The sequence below is a fragment of the Stomoxys calcitrans genome, chromosome 5, assembly GCF_963082655.1.
Source record: "Stomoxys calcitrans chromosome 5, idStoCalc2.1, whole genome shotgun sequence".
Classification (NCBI taxonomy): Eukaryota; Metazoa; Arthropoda; class Insecta; order Diptera; family Muscidae; genus Stomoxys; species Stomoxys calcitrans.
The window spans coordinates 12,799,375-12,818,690 of record NC_081556.1 but is presented as its reverse complement, the minus strand read 5'-3'; the positions used below and the strand labels follow the sequence as shown (position 1 = coordinate 12,818,690).

The 19,316-nt window shown below is 35.0% G+C and overlaps 1 protein-coding gene across 4 annotated transcripts in view; it reads left to right on the top strand.

The window, feature by feature from the left end:
• Positions 1 to 2,661: 2,661 nt before the first annotated feature.
• Positions 2,662 to 19,316, top strand: part of LOC106083441 (uncharacterized) — a 34,015-nt gene continuing 17,360 nt past the window's right edge. The window contains exons 1-2 of one of the 4 annotated variants that reach the window (XM_013246445.2): positions 2,662 to 3,024; positions 14,565 to 14,748. In XM_013246445.2, coding sequence (XP_013101899.2) covers positions 14,709 to 14,748 — 40 coding nt within the window. In that variant the 5' untranslated portion in view covers positions 2,662 to 3,024; positions 14,565 to 14,708. Of the gene's footprint in view, positions 3,025 to 8,549; positions 8,798 to 14,202; positions 14,280 to 14,564; positions 14,749 to 19,316 lie in introns of those variants that run through there. The other 3 variants (XM_013246446.2, XM_013246447.2, XM_059369706.1) reach the window with 3 other exon arrangements.

Sequence of the window (19,316 nt, the reverse complement as noted above, 5' to 3'; positions counted from 1 at the left end):
GTCGATTGAGATTTGAATTGGAAAAAGAGGGGGATTCAAAAAAAAAAAAAAAAACAAGTAAAATGGCGTTAAGTTCGGCTGGGCCGAACTATGGATACCCACCACCTCGGGTATATATGTAAACCACCTTTTGTCATAATCCGGTGAAAAATGCATAATTTATGCCCCCATAACAGTTTCAGCGAAATATGGTCCGATTTGGACCGAATTCGACACAGATATTGAGAGGTCTAATAAGTATAAGTCACTGTTCAATTTTGTAGAACAAAATAATGGCCTTTTTGGTAGTCATATCCAAATATAAACCGATCTGAACCATGTACGACACGGATGTCGAAAAGCCTAGCATAAGTCACTGTGTCAAATTTGAGCAAAATCGGATTATAAATGTGCCTTTTATGGGGCCAAGACTTTAAATCGAGAGATCGGTTGTATGGCAGCTATATCCGCATCTGAACCGATCTGGGCCAAATTGAAGAGGGATGTCGATGACCGTAACACAACTCTCTGTCCCAAATTTGGGCGAAATCGAACAATAAATGCGCCTTTTATGAGCCCTAAATCTTAAATCGAGAGAAAGGTCTAAATGGCAGCTATATCCAAATCTGGACCGATCTAAGCCAAATTAAGGAAGGATGTCCAAGTGCCTAACATAACTCACGGTGTCAAATTTCGGCGAGATCAGATAATAAATGCGCCTTTTATGGGCCCAGAACCTTAAATCCGAATCTGAACCGATCTGGGCCAAATTAAAGAGGGAAGTCGAAGGCCCTAACACAAGTCACTGTTCCATATTTCGGCGAAATCGGACAATAAATGCGCCTTTTATGACCAAAAACCTTATATCGAGAGATCGGTATAAGGTTTTCAAATTTGGACCGATCTTAGCCAAATTAAGGAAGGATGTCCAAGTGTCTAATATAACTCACGGTCTCAAATTTCGGCGAGATCGGATAATAAATGCGCCGTTTATGGGCCCAAAACCTTAAATCGAGAGATCGGTCTATATGGCTGCTGTATCCAAATTTGAACCGATCTGGGCCAAATTGAGGAAAATGTCGACGAATATGTCGTCGAATACAACTCACTGTACCAAATCGGAAATAAATGTGGCTTTTATGGGCCTAAGACCCTAAATCGGCGGATCGGTCTATATCAAGATATAGGCCGATATAGCTCACCTTAGAACTTAACCTGCTTATGGACAAAAAAAAAAAGAAATGAATATACCCCCATCCTTCGATGGTGGGTATAAAAAAACGGATAAGATGAATACATGTGAAATAAATAAAATTGTTTTTAAGCTAATGGCTTAAAAGGAGCACTTAAAAAAATCAATCCGAGTTAGTACAAAAAAATTTTATGTATTGGGTTGCCCAAAAAGTAATTGCGGATTTTTCATATAGTCGGCGTTGAAAAATTTTTTCACAGCTTGTGACTCTGTAATTGCATTCTTTCTTCTGCCAGTTATCAGCTGTTACTTTTAGCTTGCTTTAGAAAAAAATTGTAAAAAAAGTATATTTGATTAAAGTTCATTCTAAGTTTTATTAAAAATGCATTTACTTTCTTTTAAAAAATCCGCAATTACTTTTTGGGCAACCCAATAGTTATGTTTAAAAAAATTATGATATTTTGTTCAAATTTTTCGCAACAATTTCAAAAGCTGAACAGAATACTCTGCTTTACACTCCACAAAAACTGTGATATGATAGCAAACTGTCTTTCAACCATTTACTGTTATACAACTAATGTGCTTTGCGTACATACCACCACACTAATTCAGTGAGAGCTTATTTTTTACCAACTGTTATATAACTGTTAGCATACTCTCCTTCTCCCATATCTCACCATTCGCACAGTGTAATTTGTTATATATGTATCATAAAACAATTTACCCACCACAATAACTGTGATGTGTTTGCATACTCTCTTGTACTGTTCTACAAATATGCATGCACACACTAACAGCCGCACATAAAGCAGTGAGAAACAATTTCTCAATCCCCACCAAAACCGTGATCACTCTTTACACTCATCTGCTGTACTGCTAATATGCAAACATCTACATATACGCACTGTAAAGCGAGAAACAATTTCTCTCTGCTTTTTCAGTCTTTTTAGCATAAACGTTATAAAATTGAAATGCCGAAATTATGATATTTAAATCTCTCTTACTTTTGCCAAAATCCCTCTGCGCATAGTCATCTCTAGCCACAATTGAGTCATAGATGGAGAAGGAAGGTGCAACGATCCATGCAAAAATGGAACAACAAGCATATAAAAAGTTGTTAGTACCAAAAATTAAATACAAAGAAAATAAATATAAACATTTTTCAGTATCTCAGTTTTTGCAAGTTTTGTTTTAAGCCAGAATTTTGTTAAGTCTAAAGAGGTTTAAATTTAGAGTGGCAGCAGCCCCTCACAGGTTCTTTTTCACATTGCCATTAGCTAATGTTGTTGTTGTTGTTGGTGAATTGTAGTGTTACATTGGCAGCAAACGTTTATTGTTACTTTTTGCTTGTGATTTCTTCTGATTTAAATGACCAACTTTGAAAAAGGTATTTAACATAACCAGTTTGGTTAACAATTGTAGTTGTTGGTTGTTGCTGACTTGGTTTATTGGTTGGTGCGTTGTTGGTTGGTGGCGGCACTGTTGATAGTTGCACTGAAAGTCCAAAGTGAAGTGGAAGATTGAAGTTTTGTTGCTCGTGTTTGAATCGAGCCGAATTGCCGAGTCGCATCGCATCGCAACGAATCGCGGCTTGAGTATTGAGATTGAGTAAAGCCTAGGCATTGATTTTATATTGTGCGCCGCCGTGTAATGAGTCGTGTGTTGTGCTGCAGAGAATAACGTAACGAAACGGAAATACGCGAGTCTTTTAGACTAAGCCAAGAAATAACAAAAACATATTTGAGAAACGAAGAAAATGAAGTGTTTTTTTCTGGTATCTTTAATGCTTTCATAATTGGCTAAAATTTTGAGAAAAAAAAACTTAACAAAACAAAACCTAGTGTATAGTGAATGTGAGTTCTATGAATAATATAAGAAAATGTCTACAAAAGATGAGATAATAATTACATACTAATATCAAAATATAATTAAAAACAGCAGCATTGACGAAAAAGAAAAATCGCTAGAATGAGAAATACTTTGTGTAGTGTTATAGGTTACCCACGTACGTACATGCATACATACATACAAAACAAACATATTTGTTCGTACATGCACATTTGTAAATAGTATGTAGGGACAAACATATATGTATGTACAAGTGTGTTATACAAGTGGTTAAACAAGTTTTTTTCTTTTTTGTTTATAAATATATATTTTTTTAAATAATTTTATTACACAGACCAACAATGATTTTTCTTTCAAAAAAATGTGATAATGCATTGTGCTGTGCAATTCTGCAATGTAGGCGTTGGGTTTGATCATTTTAAAAACTCAACACTAGAGTATGTACATTGTTTGCAGCTGTTAATGATATTGTTTTTGTTTTTTTTTATTTATTTTTTGGGGGGTTATTACGCGTTTAGAATTCCTAATAAATGCCAATAATATTCATGGACAAAACCAAAAACCATTTGATGGTCTGATTCATTTAACCATTCCTGGTATCTCATATTCTGTGTGCATTCATTACACAATGATTGATCTATATAACGTTCTTTCGTTCTTTCCCCAAAATTTAAACAATGAAGAAGATCAAACATTAAAAAAAACACACACACAGCAAACAAATCACTTTGATTTATACATATGGCTAAGATAAATTAAGCTGTCACTTTAGCATTGCAATTGTTCTCTCTTCACAAAGAGACAGAGAAAGAGAGCAGAGAAATGGTAAGCAGCACATGGTACGTAACTCTAAGATTGAAACGTAGATTTAAAATTTGCCGATAACGCAATTTCTCCGTTTAATAACCCTCTTCCACCTTCTCATAGCCTAAAAGACAAATTTGCGCCTAAATTTAATACAAATATAAAGCGATATAATCTTCTAGGCCGTCTTTTATTTGGAGGCAATTTTTCAAACACGTTTAATTTCTAATCGCAGAATAACAAAACATAAATTGTATTTCTTTGAATTAATTCTTTTCAAATTTTGGCATAAAGGTAAGAGAGATTTCAACAAACCTATTGGCCTTTAATACCAAAGCGTAAGTTATGAACTTCAAAACAATAAAGGACTATAGTCACCCCGGACCCCCCTTCACAATAATGTTCATGCCGTATATGTTTTAAAACATCCCAAGGCCCTTCAGACTATCATAGTTGTACCCTACACCACTACTGTGATACAGGGTATTATAACTTAGTGAATTAGTTTGTAACACCCAAAAGGAAGAGAGATAGACCCATTGAATCACTTTCTGATTCGATTTAGCTATGTCCGTCTGTTTGTCTGTCCGTGTGTACATGTTAATTTGTGTACAAACTACAGGTCGCAATTTTCATCTGATTGTCTTCAAATTTGGAATGGTCATGTTTTTCGGCCTAGAGACGAAGCCTATTGATATTGGAAAAAATCGGGTCAGATTTGGATATAGCTCCCATATATATGTTGGTCCGATTTGCAGTAATACTGCAATAAAATGGTCATTTGTTAATCGAGTCTCTCGAAAAATGACAGGAAGGATTTTCTCTTGACTCTCGACATTATAGATGAATTTCATAGAAATCGGTTCAGATTTAGCTATAACTGTCATATATGTATATCGCCCGATTTTCACTTCTAGAGCCACTGTAAGCTCATTTTTGATCAATCTTCCCAAAATTTTGCACAACGCTTTTCTCGACCAAATTTAGAATTAGACATATATGTTCCTCAAATTTTGGGTAATTTACAATAATGTTGTCATTTGTGAACCGTAGTTATTATAGTTTGAACATATTCGCTCGAAATGTGATACCGATTGTTTAATAATCCATCCGAAAACATCCGGCGAGGTCCCTCAAACTTGTTTCCGAATTATACATAGCTCCCACTTTGTACATATAGGATAGGTGTAGGTGTAGGGTATTATAAAATCGGCTCCGCCCGACTTTTACCTTTCCTTACTGGTTTTTATTCAAAAAAACTAATTGACCAAACAGGTGGGAGAGAGAGAGAGAGATAAATGGAGAGAAAATAAGGGATAGAGAGAAAAACAAACTGGAGGCCACTGTAGCGCAGAGGTTAGCATGTCCGCCTATGACACTTAACGCCTGGGTTCGAATACTGGCGAGACCATCAGAAAAAATGTTCAGCGGCGGTTTCCCCTCCTAATGCCTTCAACATTAGTGAGGTACTATGCCATGTATAACTTCTTTTTAAAGAGGTGTCGCACTGCGGTACGCCGTTCGGACTCGGCTGAGCTTAAACTTGAATTGGACTGGTTTAATTTAGTACAAACAGTGACAAGACAGAATGGTTTCGATAGCAGACCTCCTAGAATCCTCCTTCTCTCAGTGCAGGGTGTTAGCGCGCAGAAATATGGGCACTCACATTCTCTTATGTAGACGATTTTAGTCTTAACTAAACTATCTTTCCATTAGGGACAGCGGAGAGACTTTACGCATATCAATGAGTTTTGTCCGTAGCATGGGACCTTATTTATAAATCCAGAATTTTTATTTGGCATAATACCTCACAGATGTCGATAAATAGGATAACTTAAGAAGAAAAATTTGTTAATGTTCTCAGCAGGACTTGAAACCAGGTGTTGTGGCGTCACAGTGGGAGAAAATCGGAAAAATAAGTAAAAAATATGCCATTTGAAAACGTACTCAATGAAATGGTTAAAGCTGATATGTTATCGAGATCATGTGCAAAATTTCAAGGCACTAGGTGGTCCGTGCGCTTCTTGGCAGGCCCATAAATTTGATCACCTCCGCATTTCGAAAAACTATTCGGGCTGCCTAATATTCATTTAAGGTCCGATTTTCAAAATTCTTTTTTATTTTGTTTTATATGAAAATAAATTTTTAATTGGATTGATTCTTATAAAATTTTTAACAAAGATTTGAAAACGTTTGACAATCGATTACACTCACCAACAATATAGAAAATGTTGACTGTTTCCTCTGCTATAAAGTTCGCAACATCTATGATTGCACAAGCCATCTTTGAAGACGTCTTGTATACACTCCTTTTGCTGATTAATATTAAAAAAATTATTATTGCTTTTTCGAACATTCGGCTTTTATTCACTGCGACAACTTCTTCAATACTGTCTCACTAAAGATGACTTTAACTAGAGATCTGCGCCTGATGTTATAAACGAGAACGCAAAATTTCTTGAACAGACCTCTAAAACCAACCATTTAAAATAATTTCTTTAATTTTAACGGACATGATTGCGTATGATTACTATTTTTTAATTATACCTACATACAACATAAGTCATACGCCACCATGGTCACTCATAACTCATATCAAACCAGTAAAGAAGGGCAAAAGTCGGGCGGTGCCAACTGTATAATACCCTACACCTACCCTATAGGTACAAATTGGGGGTTAAGTCTAATTCTGAAACAATTTTAATGGACCTCGCCGGATGGTTTTAGATGGGTTATGAAGCAATTCTTATCAAATTTCGAGTAAATATGTCCAACCAATAACTGCGATTGACAAATTACAACATTATTGAAAATTAATCAAATTCTGACAAGCGCATTTATTGACCAATCTTCCCAAAATTTCGTACAGCGCTTTCCTCGACGACCGTTACGGTATCTGAGAAGTTTGCTCGAAATCGGTTCAGATTTAGATATAGCTCCCATATGTTCGTCCGATTTGCAATAATGTTGCAATAAAATGGTCTTTTGTTAACCTTTCTCTCGAAATTTTGCAGAAAGGATTTTCTTATGACTCTCGATATTACTGGCGAATTCCATAGAAATCGGCCCAGATTAAGATATAGCTGTCATATATGTATATCGCCAGATTTTCACCCCAAGAGCTATTGCGCATTGTTTGACCAATCTTGCCAAAATTTTGCACAACGTTTTCCTCGCGGACTACCACAATATCTGAGAAGTTTGCTCGAAATCGTTTCAGAAGTAGATATAGCTCCCATAACTATGTTCGTCAGATTTTGGGTAATTTACAATAATGTTGTCGTTGGCAACAGTAGTTATTACAGTTTGAACGTATTTGCTCGCCGAGGTCCATTGGTGCAGAATTGGATACAGCTTCCACATTGCATTTATAGGGTAGGTGTAGGGTATTTGCCCTTCCTTACTGTTTTTTTATAAAAATGTTATTAGCATTTGATTGGATTTTTTTTTTTTCATCCAAAAATTTTTTTTGCTTTTGATTTTCATAGAAAATTTTGTAAATTTACTATGTATTTAAAAAAAAATGTTTTTAATAACATTTCAAATCTTCATTGTGCTGCATCAAGTAGTTTTCTGTTATTCTAATGCGATAGCAGAAAACACATGATAACTGCCCACAGTTACAAAAATGTTAACCTTGTAACGGAAATACTTGAAATTATTCGACTGTCAAATTTAAGTTTGCCATTAATTTTCAGAGAGTAAGAACAACCGTTATTATCAATGGCATTTACTATGTTGAAATCTGTTGACAGTTATCTTATGCTCGGCCATTTGATTTCGACATAAGCTCAAGTTTAAGATCACACATTAAATCTGGTCAATTTCATGTATAAATTCTTGAGAATTATAAAAACCAATGCTTGAAAAGAATTAAGAAGCACTTGACATTTAAATCCAAGAAAAGCCGATTTAATTCTAAAAAAACGATTGAATTTGGACCATAACCATAATGTATTTTTATTGAACTTTTAAAATTAAAACTGTTGCCGAAATTCCTTGGCATATACCATGGATTTGCAAAAAATAAAGGTAAAACAACAAAAAACTCTTTTTTTCTGTTGGAATGTGTTCTTGTTAATTTTTTTACAATTTTTGTTTCTTTTGTGTTGGCTAGATGGCGGCGCGCATGTCTAGTTTTAAGATATGAACAAGTATTGCTGCCGCTGCTGAGAAATATAAACCCAACAGCAGCAACAGATTTCAACTTCAATCAAATGCTGGCTGCTGACTTATAGAGCGCAGTTTTAAGTTCATACACAAATACCTTTAATTGAGTTGCAGATGTTGTTGTTGTTTGCTACTCTTTGTCGTTAACCATAGCTGAGTAAAGTTTTAGCAACACACATACTTGCCTGTGGAGGGCAACGAGAGCTCTCTCAGTTGAACTGTTACCTATACACCAACAACAATACACAAAGTGACTGCAATTTGTTTATGTTGTAACCAGCCGTCCGTCAACGCTTTGGCTTTATTGAGAGCAACCAAGTCACAACGGTCTTTGAGATGTTTGGTGTTGTTGTGTATTGGTTATTTCATTTGCTGCTACTCCATTGGGGACTTGATCCCCCCACATTTGATATTTTGAGCAAACAGTTGAAGCGCGGTAGTAACAGTAACAAAACCAAGCGCGCAAAATCAACGCTTAAAACAAAGAGTAACATACAACCAACCCCCAACATCTCCCTAGCTTACAAAGAAAAAAAAAAAAAAAATAGCCAATGAACGAAGAAGTAAAAAAAAAATAATGTGTTAAAGAAAAAAGTTATTAATAACAATAAAAAGAGACATACCTACTACCTGTTACTTGTTAACAAAAGGAAAAATTAGAAGCCAGCAATTAAGGTGGCCACAGCAACAACTACAACAACTACACTTTTACTTTAATGTATGCATGTGCCTCTCTGTCTTACTCGTCTTCATCTAAAATAAATTAATAAATAAATCAGCCGTTATTTTGTTCCACAAAAGAAGGTAAGAAGGCTTCTGCTAATTTGCATATTACCTTCCACTGCCCCTCTAACCATTTGTGTGGTACATAGACACATTCTTGGGGCTTTCAACCAAAACAAAGACACAAATGGCAAGCAGTAAATATAGCCTAAAAGCAAAAGCAACAAGAAAAAGAAAACGAAAACCATTCAAAATCGCGTTTGAAACAAAAAAAAGTGTTATGGCCGATTTAACGACATACAACGGAACGGACCATTTCAAATGTTGTGAATTTCTGGCATTTGATGTTATGGGCTTCTTGTTATAGCCACCATAGCTCAAGTCGAGTCAAGTACTCGCGTTTGCACAGCAGGTACACAGAACGAAATAATAAATCGTTTTGAGGATAAAAAGTTAAATAAAAACAAGCAAAAGCGTGCTAAGTTCGGCCGGGCAGAATCTTATATACCCTCCACCATGGATTGCATTTGTCGAGTTCTTTCCCGGTAAAATCGAGTAAAAATTGGGCCTCAAGAAATAAAATAAGGAGTTCGGTTTATAGGGGAGCTGTATCAGGCTAAAGACCAATACAGACCATATTTGGCACGTATGTTGGGGGTCATGGAAGAAGCCGTTGTACAAAATTTCAGCGAAATCGGATAATAATGAGGCCTTCTTGAGGCTCAAGAAGTCAAGATCCCACATCGGTTTATATGGCAGCAATATCAGGTTATAGACCGATTTGAACCATATTTTGCACAGTTGTTGGAAGTCATAACAAAACAACTCATGGCAAATTGGATGGAAATTGCGCCCTCTAGTGGGTAGATAAGTCCAGATTCAAAATCGGTTTATGTGGCAGCTATATCAGGTTATGAACCGATTTAAACCATACTTGGCACAGTTGTTGGAAGCCATAACGAAACACGTCATGCCAGCCAAATCGCATAGGAATTACGCCCTCTAGAGGCTCAAGACGTCAAGCCCCAGATTGCTTTATATGACAGCTATATCAGGTTATGAACCGATTTGAACCATACTCAACACAGTTGTTGGAAACCATAACAAAACACCGCATGGATTCAGCCAAATCGGATAAGAATTGCGTCCTCTAGTGGCTCAAGAAGTTAAGATCCCAGATCCGTTTATATGGGAGCTATATCAAAACATGGACCGATATGGCCCATTTACAATCCCAACCAACCTACACAAATAAGAAGTATTTGTGCAAAATTTCAAGCGGATAGCTTTACTCCTTCGAAAGTTAGCGTGCTTTCGACAGACAGACGAACGGGCGGACGGACGGATTGACATGGCTAGATCCACTTAAAATGTCATGACGATCAAGAACATATATACTTTACGGTGTCTTTTTAAATTTTAGAGTGCACAACAAGCCGATTACTGGCTTAGGTGTATGTCCATAGTGGCATGGGGCTTAGGTGTATGTCCATAGTGGCAACCTTACCTATGTTGTCTTAGACGAATATTTCGAGGAGTTACGAACAGAATGACGAAATTAGAATACCCCCATCCTATGGTGGAGGGTATAAAAAAATTATGATAAAAAATTAAGTTTATATAAAAATCAGATAAAAGGTGATCCTAACCTCAATGATCCTAACCTCAAATTTTTCTTTTATCTTTAAAACCCCACTAAGCAGATATAAAAACCGATCGGTATAATATGGTATTCAAATATAAGGTGTTCGAGAGTTGAGTTGGAATCTGAATGTAAAAATGGGAGGACAATTATAAACAACCTCTTGCGGCACCACATTGATGAAGAATTTCAGGGGAGATGTGTATACTGAAGTGGTTCTAGTGTCTCCTCACTAGACACTATTTCTACATGCTCTCTCTTTCCAATATTAATTGGTGTGGAGGTTAGAATCTTTCGTAACCTAGAAGCCTGGGAGCTAGATTAGGCTAGGCTAGGTTGAAATAAGTATAATCGGGCTAAAGTCGGGCAATGCCGACCTTTTAATACCCTACACCACATTGGATACACAGGGTAAGTCGTCGAATTTAAAATTTGCTTAGATTTGATATGCAGACTACCGATCAAAACCCGTATATATTGTAGCAGCCTTAAAGTATTGTAAATCGTTGTGCAAATTTTTGAGAAGATCGATTGATGAATGCGTTAGGAAAAGGACTTTAAAGTGAAAATCGGGAGATGTGTATATATGGGAGCTATATCTAAAACTGAACAAATTTCTATGAAATTCATCAATAATCAGAAGTGTTATAGGAGAAACCCTCATGCGACAATTTTGTAAAGATTGGTTAACAAATGTATATGGGAGCTATATCTAAATCTGAAAAAAATTCTATGAAATTCATCAGTCCTCAGAAGGATTTTTAATGCGGTTAATATTAAATCTAATAATGAACTTAACGTTGAATTCTTACTTCATATTTTCTATTTATAATACAAACTATTGTATATGGCACAAATAACTTCAAAATTTAGTGTTGCTCCCCCTCTGTTATTTATGACTTCTCTCAATCTTTTCGACATACTTAAAGCTAGGTTCTTCAAATTGTTTGTCGAAATTGCCCTCCATTCACTTTGTAGTTGTTCCCAAAATGTTTGAAGATTTGATCTGGATTCCATCAGAATTTTTTTACCCCACACCACTACTGTCGTGCAGGGTATTATAACTTAATTAATTAGTTTGTAACACCCAAAAGAAAAAGAGATAGACCCATTGATAAGTATACCGTTCGATTAAGAATCACTTTCTCATTTGATTTAGCTATGTTTTTATCCAGCATAGCCCAAAGATGCTCTATGGGATTTAGATCAGGGCTTTGAGCAGGCCATTCTAATTTTTCAACGTAATTTTCTTTAAAATATTTTTTGGCGACCTTACTCGTGTGCTTGGAGGCGGAGGAAATGGGTCCCCCAAGACCATTTCCTCCGCACTGCTATAAAGATTTTGTGACAACATATTTACATAGTGCTCTCCAGTCATTTTAGAGTCAATTTTAACTAACCTACCAACTCCTGAAGAGGAAAAACATCCCTACACTATCAGGTTTCCTCCACCAGGTTTTACAGTATGTATAAGGTTATTCGATTTTAGCCTTTGTGTTGGTTCACACCACACTCTTTTCCGATTTTTGCAATTTTTAGTTCATATTTTGACTCGTCTGTCAAAATAACTTTATTCCAAAATAAGTCAGACATATACTTTTTTGCCAAAGCCAATCGTTTGCTTATAGGAGAGGTTTCTTCCTAGCGAAGACACTTTTCAAAACCCTTTCATTAAGTCTTCTTTAGACAGTTCGAGTCGAAATAGTTAATTTTAGCTTCTCTTTTATATCTCTGGCTGCTAAAATTGCAATATGATCATCCTCAAGCTTCGTCGTATTACGTTTTCTGCCACATATTTCTTTTTAAACTTTTATTTGACTTCCTTATTTTATACAAAGCAATAATTTTTTTGACCCCAGATTCTGACATTTTATACTTGGAACTCAAATTTTCCAATTTCATCCCATTTTCGTGATCTTGTACCAACATGTCTTTTTGAGTTTCGGTTTAGGGCCTCATTTTGAAAATGTAATGGTCCATGCTTATTTTCTATATATTTTAGTAATAGAAAAAGTTAGGTACTTTGCTAATAATTATTCTGTTTTAATAACTTTCCACAAATTTTTGTCAAGAATTAATTATAATTTTTACGATTTATAAAAAACGCACTTTATTATGTCGTGAAGACTTCTTTTACACTACAATACTTTTACATCAGAAACCTGAACAAACGAGTTTAAAAATTTCAAATGTTTATGGAAATAATTGAGGCACTCCAACAAATAAGGGGACAATAAAAAAACAGTAAAAAGTACATGTAAATAAAAAATATTGAGGATTAATGAAGAAGGGTACTCAACCGCACCTTATTTTGTCCGACAGTGTATATGAAGCTCTACGCCAAAAAAGATGATCGTACCAAATCTGTACACAAATTAACATGGACAGACGGACATAGCTAAATTGAATCAGAAAGTGATTCTGAGTCGATGGGCATACTTATCAATGGGTCTATTTCTCTTTCTTCTAGGTGTTACAAACAAATGCACTAAGTTAAGTCACTGTTTTATAGAAAATTTAGCTTTCAGTCTTAATGTTAATTTCTGGCTTTCGTTGTAAAATTTTGCACAACTTACGTTTTTGGTCCAAGTGTAAACGCTATTGATTTTGAACAAAATCGGATAAGATTTAGATCTCATATGCATCTTTCATCTGATATGAATTATAATGGCTATAGTTATCACAATTTTATTTCGATCTTTAAATCATGCACAATATGTTTTTATCTTTCATCTGATATGGTCCAGATTTAAGTATAGCTCACACATATAATTTTAGCCGATATGCGCTTTTAAGACTGCAGTAGCCTCGATTTAGGAATAGGTTCCATGTACTAAAAGTAAAATGCAGACTCGGTGGTGTAGGATATTATATAGGCTGCTTTGCCCGACTTTAGCCTTTCCTTATTTGTATTTCTCTTATTTATGATATTTTTTATCGGCATATTTTGACAGTATCAGTGTGTATAGGGGTTCTACTACTATCAGTAAATCCTGCTGTGTTACTATAATACAAATTGCAAATTTTGCCCTTCTTTGATGAGTGCTCACATATCGATGAGTGCATTCCGATTCAAGTTTAAGCTCAATGATAAGGGACCTCCTTTTCATAGCCGAGTCCAAATGGAGTGCCGCAGTGCGTCACCTCTTTGGTTTCTCCTAAGAGTTTTTTCACAAATGTTGCCAGCATTAGGAGGGGAAAATCACCGCTGAAAAGTGTTTTTTTTTTGCAAATGGTCCTCTCTGTGACATGCCAACCTCTTCGCTACGGTGGCCCCTATATGTTTATTTTTTCCTGTGTACCAGCTCTTCTGCTTCTTCCTTTTCTTATACATTGTCTTCATAATGGCCCAAAGTCGTAAGTGTGGCTGATATTTGACAGAGCCAGAGAGTTGTGTTTGTGAGTTGACGTTAATATTTCAATTTGAAAATGAACATAAAAACAACAGCAGCAACGACAAGAAAAAACCAAAAATTATAGAAATAAAGATATTGTACATATACAGAGTATGAAATGTACGTATGTATGTATGTTTGTAAGTGTGGTCATATGTTTGAAAGTACATAACCTTGAGTTAATGTTGAGCTGAGTAACAATTATAACTGAAGATAAAAAAAAACACACACACACAACGGCGAAACAAATCACAATGCTGGTATAAAAAGAAAACAATAACAACAACAAAAAGTAATAATAACAATAAATGTGTAGTTATATTTAGCAACAATAACAACAACATCAAACAGTGTTAAAGTACAACACCTAACATTATAATGCAAAAAAAAAAAATGTTGAAAAAAAATCTTAAGTATGTAGCAGTTCAGTTCAGTTCGGTTCTTATGTTGCTAAGATCGTGCAAAAGCTTGAGATAAAGAAACGATGAAAAAAAACAAAAACCCAACCAGCAATACCAGCTTCTAAGTAATCACCTACGGATAAGACCTCAGGGTTTTGAACAATCGATAGGTCAATCGGCTTGATTTGTGTGTGGTCGACAATCCATATAACAACATAACCCACACACAGCATTTAGCTTTGTTATACGCTTTTTAACTTGGCTAATAATAGTATGAAATACATAGTTATGTTATGATAATAAATAATGATTTTAAGATTGTTTAATGATCCCTCTCTCTCTTTCTCTCTTCGTCTATCTGCTTTGTTGATTTTTTTTTGCTTTATGAATTTCTTCATTGTCTGGCGCAGGCAATTATTTGAACTCTCGTTTAGCCAAATGCATTAACTCAAACGTCCATCATTAAAAAAAGCGCCAGCAAATATCAACGAACGAAGGCGACCCCTATCCAGCAGCAGCAGCAGCAGCAGAGAACTCCAACAACAACATTCACAATGAATTACTTAACAATTTTTGTATTTCTAATAGTAAACGGTAAGTTATTGACAAATTGAGATTGAATGATAGCTATAAAAATGCTAATTTAAAAAAAAAGAAGCCAAGTAGAGCCAAAAACAAACAAAGAAATAGTCTACCACTTAATGGACCATATTAATACAAAATGTTTTCGCTTTCAATATTTTTCTTGTTGTCTTTTAAATATTTCAAGAATCTCTTAAGCCCACGCATAAAGTCAAGCTATTTATTGAGGGCCTCCGTTGTGGATGATTTAACACCTCTTGAAATTTATGGCTTGTTCCGAAATTCTTTGATAATTAAATTAAAATAACACTAAATTTTTGTTTTGCAAATTTCTTATTTCAACATCGACATCGTTCGTCCATTCAACACCATAACAACAGCACACATACAAATAATTTGTGTAATTCATTAATGAATTCATGTCTTAAAAACCACTCACTCCTTAGCTTGGGAAGTATTTTTAGTTAATCGTGATGTTCAAGCCGAAGAGAAGACAATGGGCGGTAATGAATAGTTGTTGGAGTACCACAACCATAAATTTGAAAATAAAAAGTTTTGCAATCAATGATGGTCACTACAAAAGCCTATGATATGACAAGTATTCACAACCCGTTGGCTATCCTACTGTTATAAAGCTATTTTCTCTTCATTGCACTCCCACTAGATTGGTTTTGGGGCTCATAACTAAAATCATAGTAAGCTGTCATAAAAGAAATTGGAAGTTGCCACCCAATATGACATGAAATAGTGAGAAAATTCGCCTTAAGCTCTCACCACTTTGTCTACACTTCTGTCAGAGCTGCCAGATTAAGTTGTTGGAAAATTTGCATTTCGGAGAAAAAAAATCGGGTCTTTCGTTTAAGCAATAAAACGCATCTTATATATAAAATGCAATTTGTGTTTGTTTGTTCCGTATAGACTCAAAAACGGCTCAACCGATTACCTTGGAATTTTGACAGATTGTGTAGTTTGGTCGGGAAGGAATCATAGGCTATATAAGTTTTTGATATCTGGAGGGGGCGGACCCTCCCCCTTACTCCAAAAGTACTACCCAAAAATAAAAGTGGACCGATCGGTACAATATGGGTTTCAAATGAAAGGTATTCAAGAGTAGAGTACAATTTTCATAATAAAAGTTGAGTCCAAGTACCTGGACTGGTGAATTTCATAGAAATCGATTCAGATTTAGATATAGCTGCCATATATGTATATCGCCCGATTTTCACTTCTAAAGCCACTGCAAGCGCATTTATTGTCCAATCTTGCCAAAATTGTGCACAACGCTTTCCTAGACGACTGCCGCAATAATTAAGGGGTTTGGTAAAAATCGATTTAGATGTAGATGTAGCTCCCATATATATGTTCGTCAGTTTTTGGGTAATTTTTGCTTTGCTCGAAATTTGATACGGGGATTTTAATAACTCTTTCAAATGAGTTATTCAAATCCCCGTATCAAATTTACGCGTACATACGCAGAGGTCCATCAAAATTGGTTCAGGATTATATATAGCTCCCACTTTGCATTTATGGGGAAGGTGTAGGGTATTATAAAGTCAGCACCGGCCGCCTTTCCTTACTGGTTTACAAATATATTGGTTAAAAAGTTACAAATATCTTTTTGTAAAACAAAAACGTTATAAATTTTTTTTACACAATATGATGACATATTTTACCTTTATTTTTAAGAATGCGATAGATATATTAGAGAAGGGACAGAAAATTCCCAAGCGGACATATAGACCGCTCGAAGACAATATATGATTTAAATGAAAGGTATTTGGGTCCAGAGTGCGAATATTACTTATCTTGGAGGCCACCAGAGGTTAGAATGTCCGCCTATGACGCAGAACGCCTGGGTTCAAATCCCGGTGAGAACAATTTTCAGCGGTGGTTATCCCCTTACTAATGCTGCCTGCCATGGTATTCTGCGAGGTATTCTCCCATGTTAAAACTTCTCTACCAAATGATGTTGCTATGCCGACTCGCATAAAAAAAGGGAAACCTCTTGTCATTGAGCTTAAACTTTAATCGGACTATCGGACTGCACTCATTGATATGAGAGAAGTGGATGTTCAGTGGAATTTTAGGAAAATGTGATTTGGGACAGAGAGGCATAATAAAAAGACTTTAAAAATGTATAGGAAAAATGTGGCACAAATTTTTTTTTTTGAAATTTTAGCTTTAAATAAAAAATAATCTCGAGGTTGTTGCTTAGAGAGTTTTCATTGAAATGTAGTCATTAAATTCTAGTCTTAAGAAAAAGTTTTATTTTTTTTATAAAAATTTCGTCTTAAAAAATAAAATTCTTAAAAAAAAAATTGAAAAACATTTTTTCTTTAAAAAAAAATAATTTTGAGGGGGGTCCGGCCAGGGCTGAAGTTTTGTCATTAGAGAATGTTAAGCCGAAATTTGGCATATCAATCAATATGGCAGATATCTAAATGTAATCCGATATGAACCATATTTGTGTCGGATATAAGGTTTCTGAATACAACTCACTGCTTCAAATTCCAGCGCAAACGGACAATAAATGCGCCTTTTACGGGCTTTAGTCCCTATGTCAGCAGATCGGTCTATATGGCAGCTATATTTATATATGATCCGACTTCAACCATATTTGGTTCGGATGAGGGGAGAATTAAAGCAACTCACTGTGTCAAAGTTCAGCGAAATCGTGTAATAAATGCGTCTTTTATGGGCTATATACCCTTAATCGGCAGACCGGTCTATATGGAGATAAACCTTGAGGTCGAGTGAGGTCAGCTTAAAGCATTCCAAATTTCAAAAAGAGATATCTCTAATCGTTCTTTCAAGGCATATTTTTTTACTAATATTTTTTTTTATTTTCTCCCACTGTGTGGCAGCTTAATGATTAGACTGCGTTTAGCTTCATCTAAAAAAAATCAGATGGCAACACCATTATCACAAGCAATAAGTGTCTGTCTGGGTTGCGATTAGTGAAATGGCTGTCATAACAAATCGGTTAAATGCTTCACATTTTGCACAAAATGCCTTTCATGGCCTTTCTCTTTCGTGGCGGCGTCACAAAAAAATGACCATAAGCATAATACATGCCTCTCCCTAAACAATAAACAAGAAAAATTCAAATTAAAATCTCAATAGTCTTAACACAATTAATCCGATATTATCAGCGATAGCATATCATAAGGCCACAAAACAATAAAACAAAGACATAAATTAAAAATGAACCTAATTTGTTTGTAATATTTGTGTAATTTATAGATCAAAATGTTTTTTTTTTTGTTAAGGTATTCAAAAGTAAATTAAAGTTAATTCGTAACACTCGTATGGCTGTCTTTACCATTTGTGACCTTTGAATGGGTTTCTTAGTTTGGCTCTTTGGCTGCCTGTGTCGTATGACATAAGAAGTCGCATTTGGATCACAAGAGATCTGCTATTGGTTGATGATCTAGTTGGAAAATAAAAATAAAAATGACCAAACAAATGGACGAGATAATTGCCTCAGCATATATTTGTTACACTTTTAAAAATATTGAGATTTTTTCAGTGATGATTAATTGCTGTTTGCGTATATAATAATAGTTTCGATTTCAAACACAAAATATGCCATTACCATAGCATTGAATGGCATTGAATATAATCTAAAACGGAAGGAGACTTCAATGTACATTAGCGATGATACATATGGTGATAACATTATCGACAGCATTACAATTGAAAGTCTTATCATCGACTGTATTGTATGACAGATAATTGACACAACATTGGGCTAAACGTCGAAAACGCTGTAACTCTTAAATTTTTTCGAATTTAGAAAATTTTGTAGTATTCCGTAGTTCGAAATTCGAAGATAAATCGTGTAAAAAAACAAAAATTCTTAAAATTAAACAAAAAATGAAGTTTGGCGTTACTCCTGTGTTGTTTTCTCAAAAAACAAGCTCAAAATCGCATAAAGAAATCGTAAAAATCGATTTGGTTTAGGCCTACAATTGTGAGGTCATTTTCAAGGTCGAAAACGCTGTAACTCCTTCATTTTTCGAATTTAGAAAATTTTGCACTATTCCGCAGTTCGAAATTCGAAGACAAATCGTGTAAAGAACAAAAATTAACAAAATTTAACAAATTATTTTTTTTGCATTTTTTTAGCAAAGGGGGTAACCTTAGCAAAATTTTTAATTTTTGAAGCGAAAAAAATTTTTGAGTTGAGTACGCAGCTCTCAAGTTTATGGCAAAAAATGAGGTTTAGCGTTACTCCTTCGTTGTTTCCTCAAAAAAATAAGCTCAAAATCCCATAAAGAAATCGTAAAAATCGATTTATTTTAGGCCTAAAATTCTTAGGTCATTTTCAAGGTCGAAAACGTTGTAACTCCTTCATTTTTCTGAATTTAGAAAATTTTGCACTATTCCGCAGTTCGAAATTCGAAGACAAATCGTGTAATGAACAAAAATCCATAAAACTTAACAGATTTATTTTTTTGCATTTTTTTAGCAAAGGGGGTAACCTCAGCAAAATTTTTAATTTTTGAAGCGAAAAAAATTTTTGAGTTGAGTACGCAGCTCTCAAGTTTATGGCAAAAAATGAGGTTTGGCGTTTCTCC